The sequence below is a fragment of the Spathaspora passalidarum genome (assembly GCF_000223485.1).
Source record: "Spathaspora passalidarum NRRL Y-27907 unplaced genomic scaffold SPAPAscaffold_1, whole genome shotgun sequence".
In the NCBI taxonomy this organism is placed as follows: domain Eukaryota; kingdom Fungi; phylum Ascomycota; class Pichiomycetes; order Serinales; family Debaryomycetaceae; genus Spathaspora; species Spathaspora passalidarum.
Window position 1 is genome coordinate 1,134,560 of NW_006767425.1, and position 19,185 is coordinate 1,153,744.

The 19,185-nt window shown below is 37.7% G+C and overlaps 9 protein-coding genes across 9 annotated transcripts; 7 read left to right on the forward strand and 2 right to left on the reverse strand. All coding sequences in view use genetic code 12, as the record gives it.

Annotated features, from left to right (window-relative positions):
- Positions 1-429: 429 nt before the first annotated feature.
- Positions 430-1,650, forward strand: SPAPADRAFT_53491 (uncharacterized protein; the record flags this gene model as incomplete). The annotated part of the gene is made up of 1 exon (XM_007372509.1): positions 430-1,650. One exon carries the CDS (start codon positions 430-432, stop codon positions 1,648-1,650), a length of 1,221 nt encoding a protein of 406 aa, XP_007372571.1.
- An 833-nt stretch (positions 1,651-2,483) lies between these two features.
- SPAPADRAFT_58364 (uncharacterized protein) lies at positions 2,484-5,075 on the reverse strand (the record flags this gene model as incomplete). The annotated part of the gene is made up of 1 exon (XM_007372510.1): positions 2,484-5,075. One exon carries the CDS (start codon positions 4,372-4,374, stop codon positions 3,181-3,183), a length of 1,194 nt encoding a protein of 397 aa, XP_007372572.1.
- On the forward strand, positions 2,686-3,090 carry SPAPADRAFT_48195 (uncharacterized protein; the record flags this gene model as incomplete). Its single annotated transcript, XM_007372511.1, has 1 exon — positions 2,686-3,090. One exon carries the CDS (start codon positions 2,686-2,688, stop codon positions 3,088-3,090), a length of 405 nt encoding a protein of 134 aa, XP_007372573.1.
- Positions 5,076-5,308: 233 nt separating the features above from the next.
- SPAPADRAFT_48197 (uncharacterized protein) lies at positions 5,309-6,190 on the reverse strand (the record flags this gene model as incomplete). The annotated part of the gene is made up of 1 exon (XM_007372512.1): positions 5,309-6,190. The coding sequence occupies one exon, from the start codon at positions 6,188-6,190 to the stop codon at positions 5,309-5,311; it is 882 nt and encodes a 293-aa protein (XP_007372574.1).
- A 119-nt stretch (positions 6,191-6,309) lies between these two features.
- TAF145 (Taf145p) lies at positions 6,310-9,733 on the forward strand (the record flags this gene model as incomplete). The annotated part of the gene is made up of 1 exon (XM_007372513.1): positions 6,310-9,733. One exon carries the CDS (start codon positions 6,389-6,391, stop codon positions 9,731-9,733), a length of 3,345 nt encoding a protein of 1,114 aa, XP_007372575.1.
- Positions 9,734-10,189: 456 nt separating this feature from the next.
- DHH1 (DExD/H-box ATP-dependent RNA helicase) lies at positions 10,190-12,692 on the forward strand (the record flags this gene model as incomplete). The annotated part of the gene is made up of 1 exon (XM_007372514.1): positions 10,190-12,692. The coding sequence occupies one exon, from the start codon at positions 10,492-10,494 to the stop codon at positions 12,043-12,045; it is 1,554 nt and encodes a 517-aa protein (XP_007372576.1).
- A 292-nt stretch (positions 12,693-12,984) lies between these two features.
- ADE4 (amidophosphoribosyltransferase) lies at positions 12,985-15,343 on the forward strand (the record flags this gene model as incomplete). The annotated part of the gene is made up of 1 exon (XM_007372515.1): positions 12,985-15,343. The coding sequence occupies one exon, from the start codon at positions 13,098-13,100 to the stop codon at positions 14,682-14,684; it is 1,587 nt and encodes a 528-aa protein (XP_007372577.1).
- Positions 15,344-15,815: 472 nt separating this feature from the next.
- On the forward strand, positions 15,816-16,956 carry SPAPADRAFT_58368 (GDP-mannose transporter; the record flags this gene model as incomplete). The annotated part of the gene is made up of 1 exon (XM_007372516.1): positions 15,816-16,956. One exon carries the CDS (start codon positions 15,877-15,879, stop codon positions 16,879-16,881), a length of 1,005 nt encoding a protein of 334 aa, XP_007372578.1.
- A 556-nt stretch (positions 16,957-17,512) lies between these two features.
- On the forward strand, positions 17,513-18,358 carry SPAPADRAFT_48202 (uncharacterized protein; the record flags this gene model as incomplete). Its single annotated transcript, XM_007372517.1, has 1 exon — positions 17,513-18,358. The coding sequence occupies one exon, from the start codon at positions 17,513-17,515 to the stop codon at positions 18,356-18,358; it is 846 nt and encodes a 281-aa protein (XP_007372579.1).
- Positions 18,359-19,185: the final 827 nt, after the last annotated feature.

The following is a 19,185-nucleotide window of genomic DNA, read 5'->3' on the forward strand; positions in this document are numbered from 1 at the left end:
ATGTAAAAAAAAATTTCTATAATTCAAAAACATCTTCAGCGGTTAATCCTACCAACCATTTTCGTATAAAGCAATACCACATTCTTTGTATATATAACTACGAGTCTATAGGTTAACACAGTATAGTCACTACTCACCCACTCATTTTTCATTTGATAGATCACAAGCTATATCCATGATAATATAACCCCATCTCATACGATACTACAAACCATGGCCAAGTCAAAACTGCAACATCCGACAAACGGTCAACCGCAAACGCAACCGCAACCACAACCACAACAGAAACCAATAGAGTCTATAGAATCAAAGTCAACGTCGTCGTCATCATCATCCTCTTCTTCTTCTCAGCGAAAACAACAAGTGCCGGAGCATCTCCTTGAATATCTTCATAAACGACAAGGGTTGGATCCAAAGAAATTGTTTGAAATGGTGTCCAAGAATTACGAAAATTGGCTGCAAGCGATGTACAAACAGTTCCAGGATTCTGACGACAACTTCCTGCCGTTTCCTGACGATTCGGTGGATAATTCAACGCCGCCCATATTCGACTATAGCATATTAGAAGCGTTGGACAAAGACGACCATGATGAAATTGATACAGAGAATAAGCCGATCACAGTGGACGCAACTGTACGGGCAGCAGATGCCAATGGGAAGCAAAAGATCCTTCATCCATCCCAGTCATTACTCAGTGAATACGAAATTGATTTTCTTCGAAACCGGATATCACAAATGATTCATGATCAAGGCATAGGAGGGCTAATGAAGGATGTCGCTTCCAAGAGCAACAACAACAACAACACCGCCACCACCACCGGTGGCTTTTCATTGTATGATACTCGCGATGAAGAAGGATTACACGCGGGAAACACCGATGAATGTTGTGATCAAGATTACGATCAGGATGATTATGATTTAGAGGAAATTACAGGAGATGATTTCCATTCCCATGCTCATCATATCGAAGTGGAATTGAATACGGTTCCTGAATGCGACGTTCACGGAATGCAAGGATGCGATTGTCCATTTTACGAATATGGCGACGACGACGAACACGATCCCGATTGTGATCACCACAACGGTCCTTCTTGTGAGTTCACCTTTGAATACGATCATACCGGCAAACTAATACCTACATACAGCAACGTGGAAGAGAAATTACGCTTAATGAACTTGGAATCTAGATTGAAAAACCAGAACCAGCAATCCAATATGAAACTACCATCAATCAGTGAATTAAACATCTCGGATTCCATGAAGTCAAAATCCAAAAAGAAAAAGAAAAAGAAGTCCAAAGCCAAGTCTGAACTGAAACTAGGTCATCATAATTTACCCACCACGATCCCTCGGGATTACTATGGATACATTCCCAGCGATAGCTGTTGTTTATTTTGTGAATACCAAGCAATATTCGGCAGTAAGCCACGACAAATGATGAAATGGTACGATCAACGGATTTTACGCGAAGAGCAAAGACGAGCTGAGTTTAAAAAGAAGTTGGAAAATGCCAAGCTGAAGGCGATCAAGAAACAACGTGAAATGAGAACCAAACAGTTGCAGCAACAGCAACAAAAGGAAGAAGGCCAACAGTTGAAACAAGCTCACCGAAATCAAGACCAACAAGTAAAAGCGGATGAAGTTGATTAGCTAGTATATACATAATGCATGGATTACGAAAAGTCTTGTAGATAGTTCTCTGGTATGAAGTTGCATTTTTTGCATTGGTATTTAACCCCCTACAACCAGTGCTTTTATTTGTCTTGAATGGTTGTTAAGAACATCGAGAGCTTTGTAGCTAAAGAAGATAGAGTGGTTATATTCCCGAGCACGTTCCAGCACCATGCCCGTCCTTGAATTAAGGGATAAGACCCACGCCAGGAACATGCGTGAGGGCTGTTGGAACCACTTTGATGGCCGATACGAGTGCCCCTCCTGGTGAGAGTACCAAACCGGCATCCCCGAGGTCCTTTCTACTGTGTGAGATAGTTATTCTGGCATACTCCTCACACCAAATTTTATTCTAGAACACCGTAGAACCTTTCCTAGCAGGAAGTAGCGTGATTTGTATTGTTCTTGAATGCAAATAGTTTTAAAATCATCATAAAATGAAACGGAAAAATAAAAAACAAAACAAATGGAATGCGCTTTGCACGTGACACGGGATTATATATTTTTCCACCAGTCATGTGGATAAAGCGGAGTAAAATCAAATTTAATTTATCGGGGCGGCGGACTTTGGTGGCGAAAATGCACACGCTCCGATGAAACTGCGTGCCATACCATGAGCAATCCACCACACACACATGCATGACACACCCACTTTCTAAATATGGTAACACAGTGACTGTGTTGTAGGTTGACACACAAAGTGACCCAGAAAAGAAAATAAAAAAAAAAAAGAAAATTAAAATTACACTAGACACTTCACTTTTTTTTTTTTCTTTCTCTTTTGATTAAGCAAGCAATGGTGACCCCTTTAACGTGGGGTGGAGATTAATGCTAATAAACCTTAAACCGTAAAAAAAAATTATATATGATCATTGTTGTTTGTTTCTTTGGCTTTCGTCAAGTTTAAATTTTTAAAAATGTCTCAAATGAATTCTTCCCTATCTTATTAATCACTACTTTCTTTTCCATCACCAGAACCCCCCTCCCCCTGCTATTGTACACCAAATTTTCCTTATGTTTTCCAAAAGCGGGACAAATACTCCTATTCCGGGAGGCGTTGCTCACATCAACAAAATCCAGTATCACGAACAGTTGGATGAAACCATCACCTGGATCAAAGACTGGTATTCCCCTAATTTGTCTAACGACTTGTCTGATGACGCTATAAACGATTCGGTCAGATTAAAAGGCTGGTACAAGACAAATATCAACCACAAGAATGGTAATCTGCTCGCCTATAATCCCGATGACGTGTTGAACTTGAATGAGTGGAAGTATTACACCGAGAGCACGTCCATGACTGATTCAAATCAATCGTCTTCGTCTGACTCTTCTAATGGCTCTGCCATGGACGTAGACGAAGTTAAACAATTAGGTGCTGCCATCCGGTACGAGGATGACGGATTAGGAAGGTTGTAAGGTGATGTCTACGAAGTTGTCGTATTGTCTTCAGTTCCATAAAACACTTTTATATTATTGTATATTACAAGTGAATGTATTAATATATACTCAAGTTGTCTGTTTAAGTTTGACAAACGCCAAAGATTCTCGAGCAATAGCTGTCTTTTCAATCAATTCTTGTTGTTTATCAAAATCCCAACTTTCCTCCTGAGGTAATTTTGTAACGTCAACTCCGTCACGTTCTAATTTCTGGAACTTTTGTCGAATCTCTTGCAATCTATACATTTCCAAAGGAGATCTCAGTTGCGAATAGACAATAAATAACGAGTTTTCGGGTAAATTCTCGTAAATCAGCTGCAAGCGGTCGTTTGTGCGCTGGTACAATTCTGATTGTTGGTAATCTAACCTACCATCATAATGTTGTGGAGCTGTACACCATTTGTTATTAAATTCCATTTCTCGTAATTGCAATACAACAAATCGTTTACCTTGAACTTCCAGCTTGAACTTATCAACAACTTCATCGTCGTTATTAACATAGACTCGATCTAGCTGGTAGTCTTCTGGCTCAACGTATGTTTCTTGATCCTTATAATGACTGTAGTTTATCCATAATGATCTGAAATCCGTTTCTTCTTCGTCACTATTACCAGTCTTCTTGGTCAAGTTGTAATTACTTGCAAGGCGCTTAAATATAGAAACCTCATTAACATTAACTCCAAAACATTTCCCCTCAACGATTTTCATTTTAACTAAGTCAAGCGAAGCTTTGGCATCTTCAACTGAAGAATGTCCCTCTCCGGTATCTTCACCGGATTGAATTTTCTGATCAAGGTACTTTTGTGCCAACCATCTCAACGATGGTTTTGCTGGAGGTCCTCGATTATGATCGTAAACTATTGCAGTATCGACAACTCTATTATGCTTAATTTTCAACACTTCTAAATCAGATTCCAAGGAATGTCCAACTAAAATATCATTGGCTGATATCTTGTCTATAAATAATTGCTGGACTTGTTCAAGTGTTGTTGTGACGTCTCGTAATATTTCCTCGGTTATGCCTGAATATCTAGTAACATAGTCGGTGATTTCCTGAGCTGGTTTAACGAATTCATCAAATACAACATTGCCCTCGAAATCAATCAAACTAGCTCGCGTCAATACTTGTTGTGTTCCCGCTTTACAAAACTCACAGTCTATGGCATATATATGTGACTCATCATCTCTAGCAATTGTCTCTCTCCAGGTGTCATCTTTGACAAACATGGGATAGTTATGCAGAATCATATCACGCTCACTCATTAACAAATCATTAATTGTAATTTTATCCTTCTTCAGAGTATCCAAAATTGTCTTTTTCTCGTTCTTAGTTAATGGAATATTGGTGATTGATTGCAATGGCAGGTAAATACTGTCTTTAGAGCCTGGACTGACTGCTCTGATTGCAGTTGGAAATGTTTCATATAAAAACGGCAATTCCGGAACTTGCTTCAATGTGGTAATCGGTATGGTTTGTATTTCTTCTTTGGAATCTTCCTCTATTTCCAATCCAGGAACAATACAGAAGCAAACGGTAGGAATCTTGTCTTGGGCAGTCATGGAAAGCCAAGGCAATTTAGTTCCTAAAGAAACACCAAACGTATAGAGCACTAACAGTCTTAAATTATGGAATGGGAATCTCTTGAATTCAGGTGATTGTTTCTTTACCCCATCAAGATTCAATTCAAGAACAGGTTGTTGTTGAAGTTTCTTCAGTTTCTTCTTGTGTTTACCTCTCTTAGGAGCATTAGCAGTTGACAAGGATTGCACTGAAGATCTTCTTCTCTTTTCATGGCTAATCTTTTTGGAATCATCGTCATCAAAGGAAGTAATAGACACGGCTGAATCTCGTCTGGCATGGGCTCCATTTGTCAATTCATTCTTCAACAATTCCTTCATCTCGAGTCGTGGATTGCTGGCTTCAACATCAACGGCAGCGATTGATAATCGGGCGGTACCTGAACTTAACGAGTCATTAAATTCAGAATCAATACCCATAGTAATTCATGCGTGGTGTTATTTTCGCGTAAACAAAAGGTCTTCTTGTTTAAGGTTTGCAAAGTTCAACAGGAGGGTGCATAAAAGCATATCTGCAAATTTCCGATGTCAAATTTCGATGATTTTTTTGTCTGATCAAAAATGGAAAAATAAGCGTGTCTGCATAAAAAAAAAATTGATTATTACACGAACATAAACTTTATTCAACTATTGAAGGTTGGACTATTTCTTGAAGGAATTCACTAATTGAAATCACTTGCTTGGGAGGGTCTTGTGGCTCAGTGGTACTGGGTTTAGTAGTGCTATTATGCAAGTGAGCGAAAACTCCCAGTAAGTTGGAAGTGTTGCCATGGAAAAAATCATCATAGTGCATATTCAACTGTGCAAGGTTTGATTCTTGACGGATGACATCGTCATTGTTAGACAGGACAATGGACTTTCCTTGAAGTATAATCTTGTTCCAAGAATCCCATGCTTGTGGAATATATATAACAATTGTATCATTACCAACTGAAAAAATTGGTTTTGGTGGAATTTCCAAATTTAGTATGGTTGGTATATTTTTGGCAGTAATAATGGAGCCAATATTACTGGCAGCTATGATGTCTCCGCCGTGCTTCAAAGCTATATACCGTGCTAATTGTAAGTTAAAGATGGTAGCTGGCGACAATTCGTTATCTTTAATTTGATTTGAATCAAACAAGATTGTAACTGGGAACGAAAGAGGCAATTCACATTGTCCCTGAGCTAAAGTAACACTTACCTTGTCACCAGTTGTCTCTGGTTGTAACTCACGAGCAAACTTTTCTAGTTGCTTGATAAACTTTGCTTTCTGTGTTTGCCTATTTCCATCGAATTGGTTGAGGAAATACATTACCTTAGTTAAACTTTCTATGGTGGTAAATTGTATCACTACACTCACATGTGCTAATCGCTTAGCTATCACTGATTTGACATATGATTCGTATTGAAACAAGTTGGTGACTTTGTAAACTTCAATGCTGTCACAACCTTCATATTCAATTGACAGCAAGTCTCCTTCCAAGATCACAACCACTGTTTTCTTCTGTGTGTCTTCCATTTTTTGATGGTTTACTCTTTGGCAGCACTTTCTTTGTTTACATACAAAAATTTACTTGACCTTCTCTTTTCTTACCACCAAAAAAAAAGTTTAACCTTGAGTTCACCACCGGATAGCACACACGACACACAAATAGCAACAATACAACTGTTGTCTATAGGAATACCATCACGTAAATACAGTTAGCCGTAGTTCATCATGGCACCAAGCACAAACGGCTCTTCCAACAATGACGTTTCGGAGAAGCAGTTCAACAAGTATCTCGAATCAGACATACCTGACGATCAAGTGATTGAAAGTATATTCCTGGAACGTAGGACTCAGCATGCTGACGATGCTATTGATTACGAAGATATTGATGAATTGGCTGATGAAGATGAACTTCCTGAAGAAGAACCCAGCAAGAATGTCCTTGACGAAGAGGATGAGGACTTTGATATGTTTTTGGGAGGGGAGGCCGAAGTCAGCAACGAAGAACAGGCGCAGGAAGACGCTGATCGTCAGTTTGACGAGATGTTTGGAGATGCTGACGATCAGCCAGTGGATAATGACGCAGTCAATAACAATCGTCTTTTCAATGACTTGGACAGCGGGCACATTGGAGATGATGATATAAACGACGAATTAAAGGACTTTAATCTAGGAGGAATATTCGAAGAAGAGCAAGAAGTCATTAATCAAAAGCACAAGTTGGAGTTGGAAGAGAAACGGAGATTGAAGAAACAGAAGTTGGAAAAGGTTGTCAAGAAGCTAGAGAAGCAACGACAAAAGTTGAATATCAAGTATCATTATCCAAGTTACAAACGAAATAAACCATTCAATTTCCACTTGTTCTTTTCGCCTGCACCAAAGTATCTCAGATATCATAGTCCTGCTATTGCATCAACCAAAAACTTAAAACCACTAATACCAACCAAACTAAATCTTGAAGTTGATACTGACCAACGGAAAATATTCAAGTCGAGAACCAGTCATCCACAACAACCAAAAAATATAACAAATATAACCACTGCAGATCTTGAATTCGTTTATGAGTTGAAACATAAGAATGAAGTGTCTATCAAGCAAGTTGATTACTTGCAGCGAGATTGGATGAATGATGACAAATTTGATCATTATTCGAAAGATTTGATCTTGTCCACCACTGACTGGAATGACGATGCTATAATAAATGCGGGTGATGCCAAATACAAACTTCGCTCGATTGATATCGAGAGTAATCTCTTGGACACTGAAGCTGCCGAAGAAGAAGAGGAGGAAGATGAAAAGATATTCAATGGTGAAATTGATGATGGTGCTTTCAAACTTGATATGAATGATCCTAACTTGTTATTCATTCCGAAACAAATTGCTGATAAGAAACCAGTCGCACTCGCCGCAACATCTAACTTGGAACTGAAATTCAATATTTCCAATGATAAAGAATATGAAGTTCTTAAGAATAATTACCATATCAAGGTAAGATCGCAGTTGAGTAACTTGAACATTGAACATTCAGTTCCTGCACTTCGTTTGCAAACTCCATATTATAAAGTTAAATTATCATCGGAAGAAGCAAGATCATTCCATAGACCAGTATTCAATATACGTCCTGGTTCTTTAATCAGTTTCTCGAAATTGAAATTAAGAAAGAAAAAGAAGGACCGAGGAAAATCGTTACAACAAGTTTTCAGTAAAACTACTGATCTTACCGCAGCAGATACTGCAAACTTGATAGCTATGGAATATTGTGAGCAGTACCCACAAATATTATCCAACTTCGGTATGGGTTCGAAAATTATTAATTATTATGCCAAGGAAAGACGAGATGATTCGTCGCGCCCTAAGGCACAACTCGGTGAAACTCATGTATTAGGATTAGAAGATAGATCACCATTTTGGAATTTTGGTATAGTTGCCCCAGGAGATTTCGTACCTACATTATACAACAACATGGTCAGAGCTCCCATTTTTAAGCATGAAGGTAAAAACACGGATTTCTTGTTGATCAAATCTCAAGGAGCAGGTTCTCATCAAAAGTTTTATTTGAGAGCCATTAATTTCAATTTTGCCGTGGGTAATACATTCCCGGTGGTAGAAGTACCAGCTCCACATTCAAGAAAGGTTACAAACACTTCAAAGAACAGATTAAAGATGATTGTGTTTAGAGTGATGAACAATAAGGGAATGGCCCGTATTTCCGTCAAGGATGTTTCCAAGCACTTTCCGGATCAAAATGATATGCAAAATAGACAAAGATTAAAGGAATTTATGGAATATCAAAGACAAGGTGATGATCAAGGGTTTTGGAAAATTAAAGGGTCTCATGACCATGTTCCTACTGAAGATGATATCAGATCTATGATTACTCCTGAAGATTCTTCCATGTTGGATACTATGCAGTATGGACAACAGGCTTTGGACGATAAATTGACCTTGTGGGGTGATGATGAAAAGAAAGAAGACGAGAAGAAGAAAGACCATAAGAAGAAAGAAAATGAAGACGACGACGATGATGATGACGAAGGAAAAGATAACAATGAAGGAGAGGAAACTAAAAAGGAAAAGAAGAAATCACGCGATAAAGAAGATGTTGAAATTGACATTGATGAAGAATTGGCTCCTTGGAATCTTTCCAAGAACTTCATCATTGCTAATCAAACCAAATCCATGCTTCAATTGAATGGAGAAGGGGATCCTTCTGGTATTGGTTTAGGTTACTCGTTCTTGCGTTCTACGCAAAAGAATGGGTTTAAACCATTGTTCCCACCACCTCCGGAAAACGTTTCCAAGACTAATACTGCTGCTCACCAACAGAAATTGTATGAGCAAGAAATTAAAAGAATTTGGTATTCTCAACGTGGTTCTTTAGTTGATCATGGCCCTGGGTTCAATTTACAAATGATTTATGATGAATATAAGCCAGTTAATCATGAACAATTTGTTAATTCTAAACTTGAAGCTCAGCAAGATGAACAAAAGATTTTAAGAATCACGAGAAGAATCCGTGATGAGAATGGTATTTTACAAAGACGAGTGGAAACCTTGACTGATCCTAGATTAATTAAAGCATATGTTAAACGCAAGAAGCAAATTGAAGATGAATTGTTAAAGAATGCTGATGTTGGAGATATCTTACCTACAACCGATAAGGAATTGAACAAGCTTCGTAGAAAGGCATTGCAAGAAAAATTAGCGACTTTGGAAAAGAGAGCTAAGCAAAGCAAGGCCAAGAAACCGCCTAAGGATCTGATTCATGCCGCTGCAGCTGCCGGAGGTACGATTATTGATGCCAACACAGTGATGTTGCCAGATGGTTCGTATGCAATTGGTGGGAAAGGTATTGGTAAGGGTAAGAGTAGAACTCGTCGTTGTGCATCCTGTGGTGCATTTGGGCATATTAAAACCAACAAGACTTGTCCATTGTACAGTCAAATGATTGCCGGTACTTTACCACCAAAGAATGGGAAAGGTGCGCCTCCTCCGGCCACTACTCCAAATGCTGGATCTGTTGGTGCTAGTGCAACTCCTCCTTCGAACGCTTCTCCTTCGACTGTAGTATAAAATAGTTACTGTGTAATAATAATAATTGTATTATATTATATTAACAGAGATGTAAGTAGAATATTGGTAGAATATTGGTAGAATATTGGTAGAGTATTGGTAGAGTATTGGTAAAACATTGGTAAAATATTGGTAAAATATTGATAAAATATTGTTGAATTTGTTCAAGAGTTATACTAAAAATAGCAACAATCGATTCGTATACCTTATTTCAATTTTACGCTAAAATCAATGCTACCACAGTAGGTTAGCACCCACCACTATAACCATTCAAATCAAAGTTTGATCCAACAACTATGTTTGCAAAGCAGCCAAAGGGCCATCATACCTATCGCTACCAAATAGCAAAACGTCGTGCACCTGTAGTCAAAAGCGTGCACTTACCAATCAATTTTCAATAAAAAAAAGAAAATTTTTTTTGGTCTCCTTTTTCCACCCAACGGAAAAAACTACCACTTTGTCTAAAAAGCAGCCAATAGTATCCAATACTTGCTTGTAACGAAATTTGAACATACAAAAGAAACATCAATCCGTTTAGTTTCCTTTAGATAGAGAATTAGAAAATACTAAAAAAAACCAACACCAAACCGAAATTGATCAATTATTTTTTTTTTTTGTTCACGATTTCAAACCTACTTTAGACAACCCCACTTTAAAGTGAACAACGAAATCCAAACATCCAATATATATTTAAAGGATTTCCGCAATCAACTTAGAAAGAATATAAATCTAATTTTGTATTATAATCATATCACGTCATGTCTGATCAAAACTGGAAACAAAATTTAAACCTTCCTGCCAAGGACACTAGACCTCAAACTGAAGATGTTTTAAACACCAAGGGTAAATCATTTGAAGATTTCAACTTAAAACGAGAATTATTAATGGGTATTTTTGAAGCTGGGTTTGAAAAGCCTTCGCCTATCCAAGAAGAATCTATTCCTATGGCATTAGCTGGTCGTGATATTCTTGCTCGAGCCAAGAATGGAACTGGGAAAACTGCATCATTTGTTATTCCATGTTTACAACAAGTCAAGCCTAAAGTGTCCAAGATTCAAGCATTGATTTTAGTTCCAACTAGAGAATTAGCATTACAAACATCCCAAGTAGTTAGAACCTTGGGTAAACATTTAGCTATACAATGTATGGTTACCACTGGTGGTACTTCGTTAAGAGATGATATTGTTAGATTGAACGATCCTGTTCACGTGTTGGTGGGAACACCAGGGAGAGTTTTAGATTTAGCCGCCAGAAAAGTTGTTGATTTATCAGAATGTCCTGTTTTTGTCATGGACGAAGCTGATAAGATGTTATCACGAGAATTTAAGGGGATAATTGAACAAATTTTAGAGTTTTTCCCTCCAAATAGACAAGCATTATTATTCTCCGCTACATTCCCATTAGCCGTCAAATCGTTTATGGATAAACATTTGCACAAACCTTATGAAATCAATTTGATGGATGAGTTGACTTTAAGAGGTATTTCCCAATTCTATGCCTTTGTTGAAGAAAAGCAAAAATTACACTGTTTGAACACATTGTTTAGCAAATTGCAAATTAACCAATCGATTATTTTCTGTAATTCTACCAACAGAGTGGAATTATTAGCGAAGAAGATTACCGAATTGGGTTACTCATGTTACTATTCTCATGCGAAAATGCCCCAACAAGCCAGAAATAAAGTTTTCCATGAATTTAGACAAGGTAAAGTAAGGAATTTAGTTTGTTCCGATTTATTAACCAGAGGTATTGATATTCAAGCCGTTAATGTGGTTATTAATTTTGATTTCCCCAAGACAGCCGAAACTTATTTGCACAGAATTGGTAGATCAGGGAGATTTGGTCACTTAGGGTTGGCCATTAACTTGATGAGTTGGAATGACCGATATTCATTGTATAAGATTGAGCAAGAATTAGGTACTGAAATCAAGCCAATTCCTGCTACAATCGATAAGAAGTTATATGTTGCTGAAAATGAAGATGCAGTTCCAAGACCATTTAGAATTGAAGAATTACCAAAGGGTAATACTACTATCCATGGTAAAGCAGGGTATGAATATAAGGGACAACCAGAAGTTACCCAACAAGCTGCTCACCCTCAACAACCACCACACCCACAACAGCAGCAACAGCCACCTCAATTTGCAGGTCAATATCCACCTGGTGTACCACCACCACAACAATTCAACGGATATCCGTACCAACAGCCACAATATGCCCCAGGATATCCCCAACAGTTCAACAATGGGCAATTTCAACAACCACAATCTCAACAACAACAACAACAGCAACCACCGGCCCAACAATATTAAGAGATGCCATGTCCAGCACCATAGTCACATTTTAATGAATTCTTTGTTTGATTTTTTTGTTCTTAATGATTTACTTGTTTATTTGTGTTTTTTGATTATTATGATTAGAAGGTTTGTTAAATGACTATGTGTGAAGTGTAAGGTTGTGAGATGTTTTGAAAATATAAGGAGAGGAGGGTTTACGATTAGAAGTAACGAGATGAGGTGTTTATACGTGGTGAACATTGCGAAGTTAGATGAGGTAAGTATGATGGAGAGTTGAGAATATCAGAGGAGACGGATGACGATGCAGTTGAGTGGTGTATTATGAAGTAAGATGAAAGAAATTGAAAAAAAAAATATGTGAAGATTAAAAGAATATGAAGAAGATTTAAAGGGACAATTAAAGTTCCCAAACTGAAACAAAAATGACTAAGAAATGATAGTGTAAATGAAAGTCATTGTGAATAAAAGTGAATTGAAATGGTCTATAAAGATGTTGAAAATGAATAGAATGTGAAGGAAAGGTTATATAGTGTAGTTCCTACATGTATATAATTGAGTGCAACATCTTTTGAAATTAGCATATGTAGTCCAGCGCACGACTCTTGTGATAAGTAGTTTTGTACGATGTTACACAAATTATAGATAATTAACGTAATGTGACTCCGGTAAATGATTGTGAAATTGAGAGGCAACTGACTCGTGCATTTGTCGATTACTGTAATATACATCATTTAATGGTTAGTTTGTTTATTAGCTAATTATTCGAGTGAACAAGTAGGTGTAAGTAGTACCCGCCTCACTAGTTACTGCATCTGGGACCATCGGGGAAAAGCAATTTCGGGTAAATTTTCAGCATTTGTAAAAATTTTTCTTTTTTTTTTTTATTAGTCAAGCAGTCTCTCTCCATAATTTTTTTCTCATCTCTCTTTGTCAAGATCTGGATTTACTTTCTTTCTTCTTCTTCTTCTTTTAAGATTTCAATATCTTCAACGAGTTCAAGGTACTTGACATCTCTCAAGTTATTCATTCATTTGTCTATTTTCAACAATTAAAAACAACAGTTCACCATGTGTGGTATTTTAGGTGTAGTGGTTGCTGACCAACGCAAGAATGTTGCCAGTGAATTATTCGAAGGTGCCATGTTCTTACAACACAGAGGCCAAGACGCCGCTGGGATAGTCACCAGTGGTCCAAAGGGTAGATTCTACCAATGTAAAGGTAACGGTATGGCCCGTGACGTCTTTACCCAACTGAGAATGAACAACCTTATTGGTAACATGGGTATCTGTCATTTACGTTACCCAACCGCTGGTTCCTCTGCCGGTAGTGAGGCCCAACCTTTCTACGTTAATTCTCCTTATGGTATCACTTTGAGTCACAACGGTAACTTGGTTAACTCCAACGAATTAAGAGAATATTTGGATGAAGTTGTTCACCGTCATATCAACACTGACTCTGATTCGGAATTGTTAATTAACATTTTCGCTGCTGAATTAGACAAGTTTAACAAATCCCGTGTTAACAATGGTGACTTGTTCTCCGCATTGACCGGAACCATGGACATGATCAGAGGGGCCTACGCTTGTGTTGCCATGTTGGCTGGATATGGTATTATTGGGTTCCGTGACCCAAACGGTATTAGACCTTTATTATATGGGGAAAGAACTAACAAAAATGGAACCACCGATTACATGTTGGCTTCTGAATCAGTGGTCTTAAAGGCTCATGGATTTGACAAGTTCCGTGATATTAAGCCGGGTGAAGCGGTTATCATCACCAAGGACGGTGCTAAGCCAGAATTCCGTCAAGTTATGGCTCCAAAAATTTTCGCACCTGATATTTTCGAATATGTTTATTTCGCCAGACCAGATTCTGTCTTGGATGGTGTTTCCGTATATAGGTCCAGAATTGACATGGGGGTCAAGTTGGCTGAGAAAATTCAAAGATCATTATCTGCCGATGAAAAAATCGATGTGGTTATTCCAGTTCCTGACACTGCCCGTACTTCTGCCTTCCAATGTTCCGTATCATTAAATGTTCCATACAGAGAAGGGTTCGTTAAGAACAGATATGTTGGAAGAACCTTCATTATGCCTGATCAACAAGAACGTAGATCATCCGTGAGAAGAAAATTGAACGCCATGGACTCCGAGTTCCAAGGCAGAAACGTCTTGTTAGTTGATGATTCTATTGTTAGAGGTACCACCTCCAAGGAAATCGTAGCCATGGCTAGAGAAGCTGGTGCCAAGAAGGTTTTCTTTGCTTCTTGTGCCCCACCAATTAGATTCAACCACATTTACGGTATAGATTTGGCTGACACTAAGGCATTGGTTGGTTTCAACCGTGATGAAGATGAAATCGCCAGTGTTATTGGTGCCGATAAGGTTATTTATCAAGACTTGGAAGATTTAATTGACTGTTGTAAGCGTGATGAAATACAAGAATTTGAAGTCGGGGTATTTAATGGGAAGTATGTTACTGGTATTGAAGATAACTATATTCAAGAATTGGAAAAAGTTAGAGCTCAAAATCAAAGAATGAAGGAGTATAGAGCCAGAGGTATGAGTTTGGATACTAATGTTGATCAAGAATTTGTTGATGTTAAGCCTGATGTTGATATTAGTATTCACAACAGTGGGGATTATAATGAATAGGTAAGTATGATATAGACTATGTAATTAACAATATGTACACTTTGCATTACTTGTATATTATATTTTGTTGTATAGAGAGAAAAGTGGCTTTTAGCGAGGCAGGGAGTGAGTGAGTGAGTGATATCTTGTTGCCGGACCAACCCAAATTTGCCCTTATCTTCATGGGGTGAACCTGGTAGAATATACCTCTCCTCCCCCGCCTTACTCCCTAATTTCATTATTAAGAGATAACAGGGTGTAGATGTTCTAGAAGTTCAAAAATTTCAGTTGCTTAACCTAAGGCGTGAATCGTATCAGAAAGGAATCATCGATTGTTGTGTATCTTAATAATAAACTTTAGATCCCACAACAATAGAAAAACACCACAACAACGCGTGCGTGTAAAGATAACACAACGTGTGTTGATATAAGCCAGAGACTTCCACAAAGATATACGAGGGTGGGTACCCCATTAGAAGTTTATTTGGTGTGTTACACACATGTATTAGGTTGCCCCACTTCACGTCTTAAAGTTAAGATTAAGATTTAGAGTATCTAACGTTTGTCTAATATGGACGCGATCTTCAAACATGTTGAATGCCACATTTAAATTGCAACCTGAGACACGCCAACTGAAAACGGCCCAAGTTTTACTGTTTTTGACAGCAACAATAAGATTGTCTCTACTAACCTGTAAAATTACCTAATGAGCTACAAAACCGTTGACAATAAAAGTGTTAGGAACAATGTGGAAGTTGCTAACCTAAAGGTTCACCCTGTAAAAAAAAAGCTGTTAGGATCAGAGAAACGATATAACGGCCACATTTGGCAGGCATCACACACTAGCCACTTGTGGTTATTTCGATTACCGTTTTCTGGTTCTATGCACAACTTCTAATAATAGAGCAACCTTCTCCCGGTCGTATTTCACAAAACAGTAAAAAAATAATTATAGCCAATTTTACAGGTTGATTTAAAATTCCAAAAATATTCACCAGGCAGACATACACACACAAAAATAAACAATGCACCAGACACAAAAAATAAAAAGAAATGTTGACACACACGTACAATTTTTTTTTTTTCTTCACTTTATTTAAATTTTTGCCAATTCCCATCCCAACTTTTCTCTTCTTGAATGGGACTTCTCCTGGCCTACTTAATTGGACAAGCACTTTACTTAATCAGAAGGAAATATAGAACCAGCGTCGTCATGGAAAAGTCAAGCTCTCCTCAACCAGGCCAATCTTTGGCATCATCAATCTCCAATTCAGGACCAATCTCCATTCTTGCATACTGTTTATCATCCATCTTGATGACAGTCACCAATAAATACGTCTTGTCTGGATTCAGTTTCAACTTGAACTTCTTCCTTTTGGCCGTGCAATCCATCGTTTGTATCGTCACCATTGGATCTTTAAAATCAGTCGGTATCATCACTTATAGACAATTCAACAAGGACGAAGCTAAGAAATGGTCTCCAATTGCCTTTTTGTTGGTTGCCATGATTTACACCGGTTCCAAGGCTATTCAATACTTAAGTATTCCTGTATATACCATTTTCAAGAACTTGACTATTATCTTGATTGCTTACGGTGAAGTTTTGTGGTTTGGTGGTAAGGTTACCAGCATGGCCTTGAGTTCCTTCTTACTTATGGTTTTCTCCTCCATGATTGCTTACTACGGTGACAACGCTGCAGTTAGAAGTCAAGACGATGAATTCACTTTATACCTCGGATACTTCTGGATGCTTGTCAACTGTTTTGCTTCCGCATCCTTTGTTTTAATTATGAGAAAGAGAATCAAGTTGACCAACTTCAAGGATTTCGATACCATGTACTACAACAACTTATTGGCTATTCCAATTTTGTTGATCTCCTCATTAGTTTTCGAAGATTGGTCCTCTGAAAACATCGCCGTCAACTTCCCAAGTGACAACAGAGTTACTACTATTTCCGCCATGATTCTTTCTGGTGTTTCCTCCGTTGGTATCTCATATTGTTCCGCCTGGTGTGTTAGAGTTACTTCCTCAACCACCTATTCTATGGTGGGTGCATTGAACAAGTTGCCAATTGCCTTGACTGGTTTGATCTTCTTTGATGCCGTTGTCAATTTCTGGTCCGTCAGTTCCATCTTTGTTGGATTCATTGCCGGTTTAGTTTACGCTATTGCCAAGCAAAAGCAACAAAGAGAACAACAATCTTTACCAGGTAAATAGAGAGTTGACTTAGAATATTTTGATAGAATAGTTTTTGTATATTATTTACACAATACAATAGAAATTTAAAACTAGTACCCCATGGCTGGAAATTTTTGATGCTTGATTTTCCAAGTTTTTAGCTTATTTAAAGAAGTTTTGCACTATTAAGGAAGCTGCGAAAAATAGGAAGGTGTAAATACAATAGCTACAAAAACATTAGCGTAACTCCTTAAAGAAAGACAAATATGCCCAAAGTAGATTGAAGTTGGATCAACCACGACAGAATAACATGATGTTAAGCTTACCCGATGAACTTATTAAATACATTTTCAGCTTCTTGAATCAATTTCAAATCAATGCATTAACATTAGTCAACAAAAAACTCAATGCTTTAGCCACCCCAACGCTATATCATTCGGTGTTGGTTTCGATGTCCTGTTCCCCAGTGTTAGTGACTAGTACCCTTCACTTGCCCTTTTATCTAAACCGCACAATCATTACCACTAGTAGCGCTTTCGAAAGACTATGTGCATCACCAAACATAAGCTTGATTAAATATTTTGTGGTACATGAGACTAGTCTGCAATTAAACGACCATTCACCTACGAAAAGGGTAGGTTTGCTAAGCAGAGGTACAAAGGTAATTAAGATGTTGTATCTTGAACATCTTGCCGAGTATAGGCGGAACCTATCTGAAATTATTTTACAGATAAGCGGGCTGGATCTTGACAAACAGAATGTCCAAGCTATATTTGCCCCATTTCAGATCTCAGAGGATAATTTCACCATAGAGACTTTATTTATGTATCCTCAACTTATACCAAGACAATATAGAGTAAGCATTAATCGCTTGAAATCTCTACAGAGAGTGGTTCTATATGATTATAGGCCTTCGCAACTAGCGACAGCTCTCCAAGCGCAAGGGGTAGAGAACTTGAAAATCAAAGAATTGCAAATTTTCACTACCCTTGCTAAAAATGATACTACTGGTTTGGAATACTTGAAAGATCACTTTGATTTGGAATACATTACCTTGTTGGAGTTACTAGTAAAAATTCCACGAGTTACCAAGACATTGAAAAAGAAATTCAGAAGGTTGTTTTCTCAAATGGTGAATGTCAAACACTTATTTTTATCACGAGATATCGTTCAAATTGAAAATATCATGGACCAAATCCAACCGAATACAATTGAAACATTTGCAACTACATTTTGCACCTTTGCTGAAGTCCAATATGCTTTACGAAATCAGGAGAACTCAGTGGTGACTATTATACGAGATGATGATTCGAAAATTGGCTGTATCAAAGGGCCATTTCGCTTTGTGTTCTGCAGGGTGTTGGCAATGACAAAGGAAAATTCTGCATTCGTTAAATCGATTCAAGAAAATGGAAAAAGATACCCCAAGTTGAAAGGAATAATTGCTGATATGTGCTATTACACCATTGAAAGGAACGGATCAGATACTGGCCTAAAACTAAAACGTATCAGTTGAATAAGGTGTTTAATATCCGATTTTAAGCTTTCCCTAAATTGAATATATATAGTATTACTTTCTACTAGTTCTCGAAACCTAAATTCTTTCTAGTCTAAATAATACTGACTTCTACACATAAATTGCCTGCGCACAGTGGGGGGTTGACAAGCCTGAGAATCAAAAACTTGGCCATCGATGTTTTGTATGAGGTACAAGACACTTCCTACTTGGATAAACTGAGCGAGCACTTTGATTTGGAAAGTAACTTTTACTTTCCAATTTCCTGTGAATGTTGTCTATCCGAACTTCCGGGAGCTCAGAGAAGCACATTCAACTGTTGTTTTATCGATTTTACAAATATCAGGAATCTATTTCTGCTAGAGAGTGTTGTTAAGATTGACAATATCATGGATGAATTTGAATCGATTTACCATTGAGTATTTTGCAACTGGCTATGTAGCTTCAAGCTGTGAATTTGGGAAATTAGTTAAAAATCAAACAGAGTCAATTTTGGCGTTTAATCTCGGTTACAGCTGATATTTTACGGATGTTAAAGAGCTATTTGGAAAAGTGATTGACGCTTCAAGAACCTGGACAAAGCAAGAAGTGGACTTTATTGCCAGACTTAAACAGAGTGGAGGTCAATATCCCAGATTGCAAAAGATTAATGCTTGATAATTGGCATTACATTATATATAGGGAAATGAGACAGTATAGACATAATAGGTATAAATTAGAACAATACTAGTGAATATTGTCTTATGAGCCTTTGTCGGTCCAAATGTAAACACCGAGAATGGCTAAAAAAGAATGGCGTGTCGCACAAGTTGCTTGCATTGTTGCTC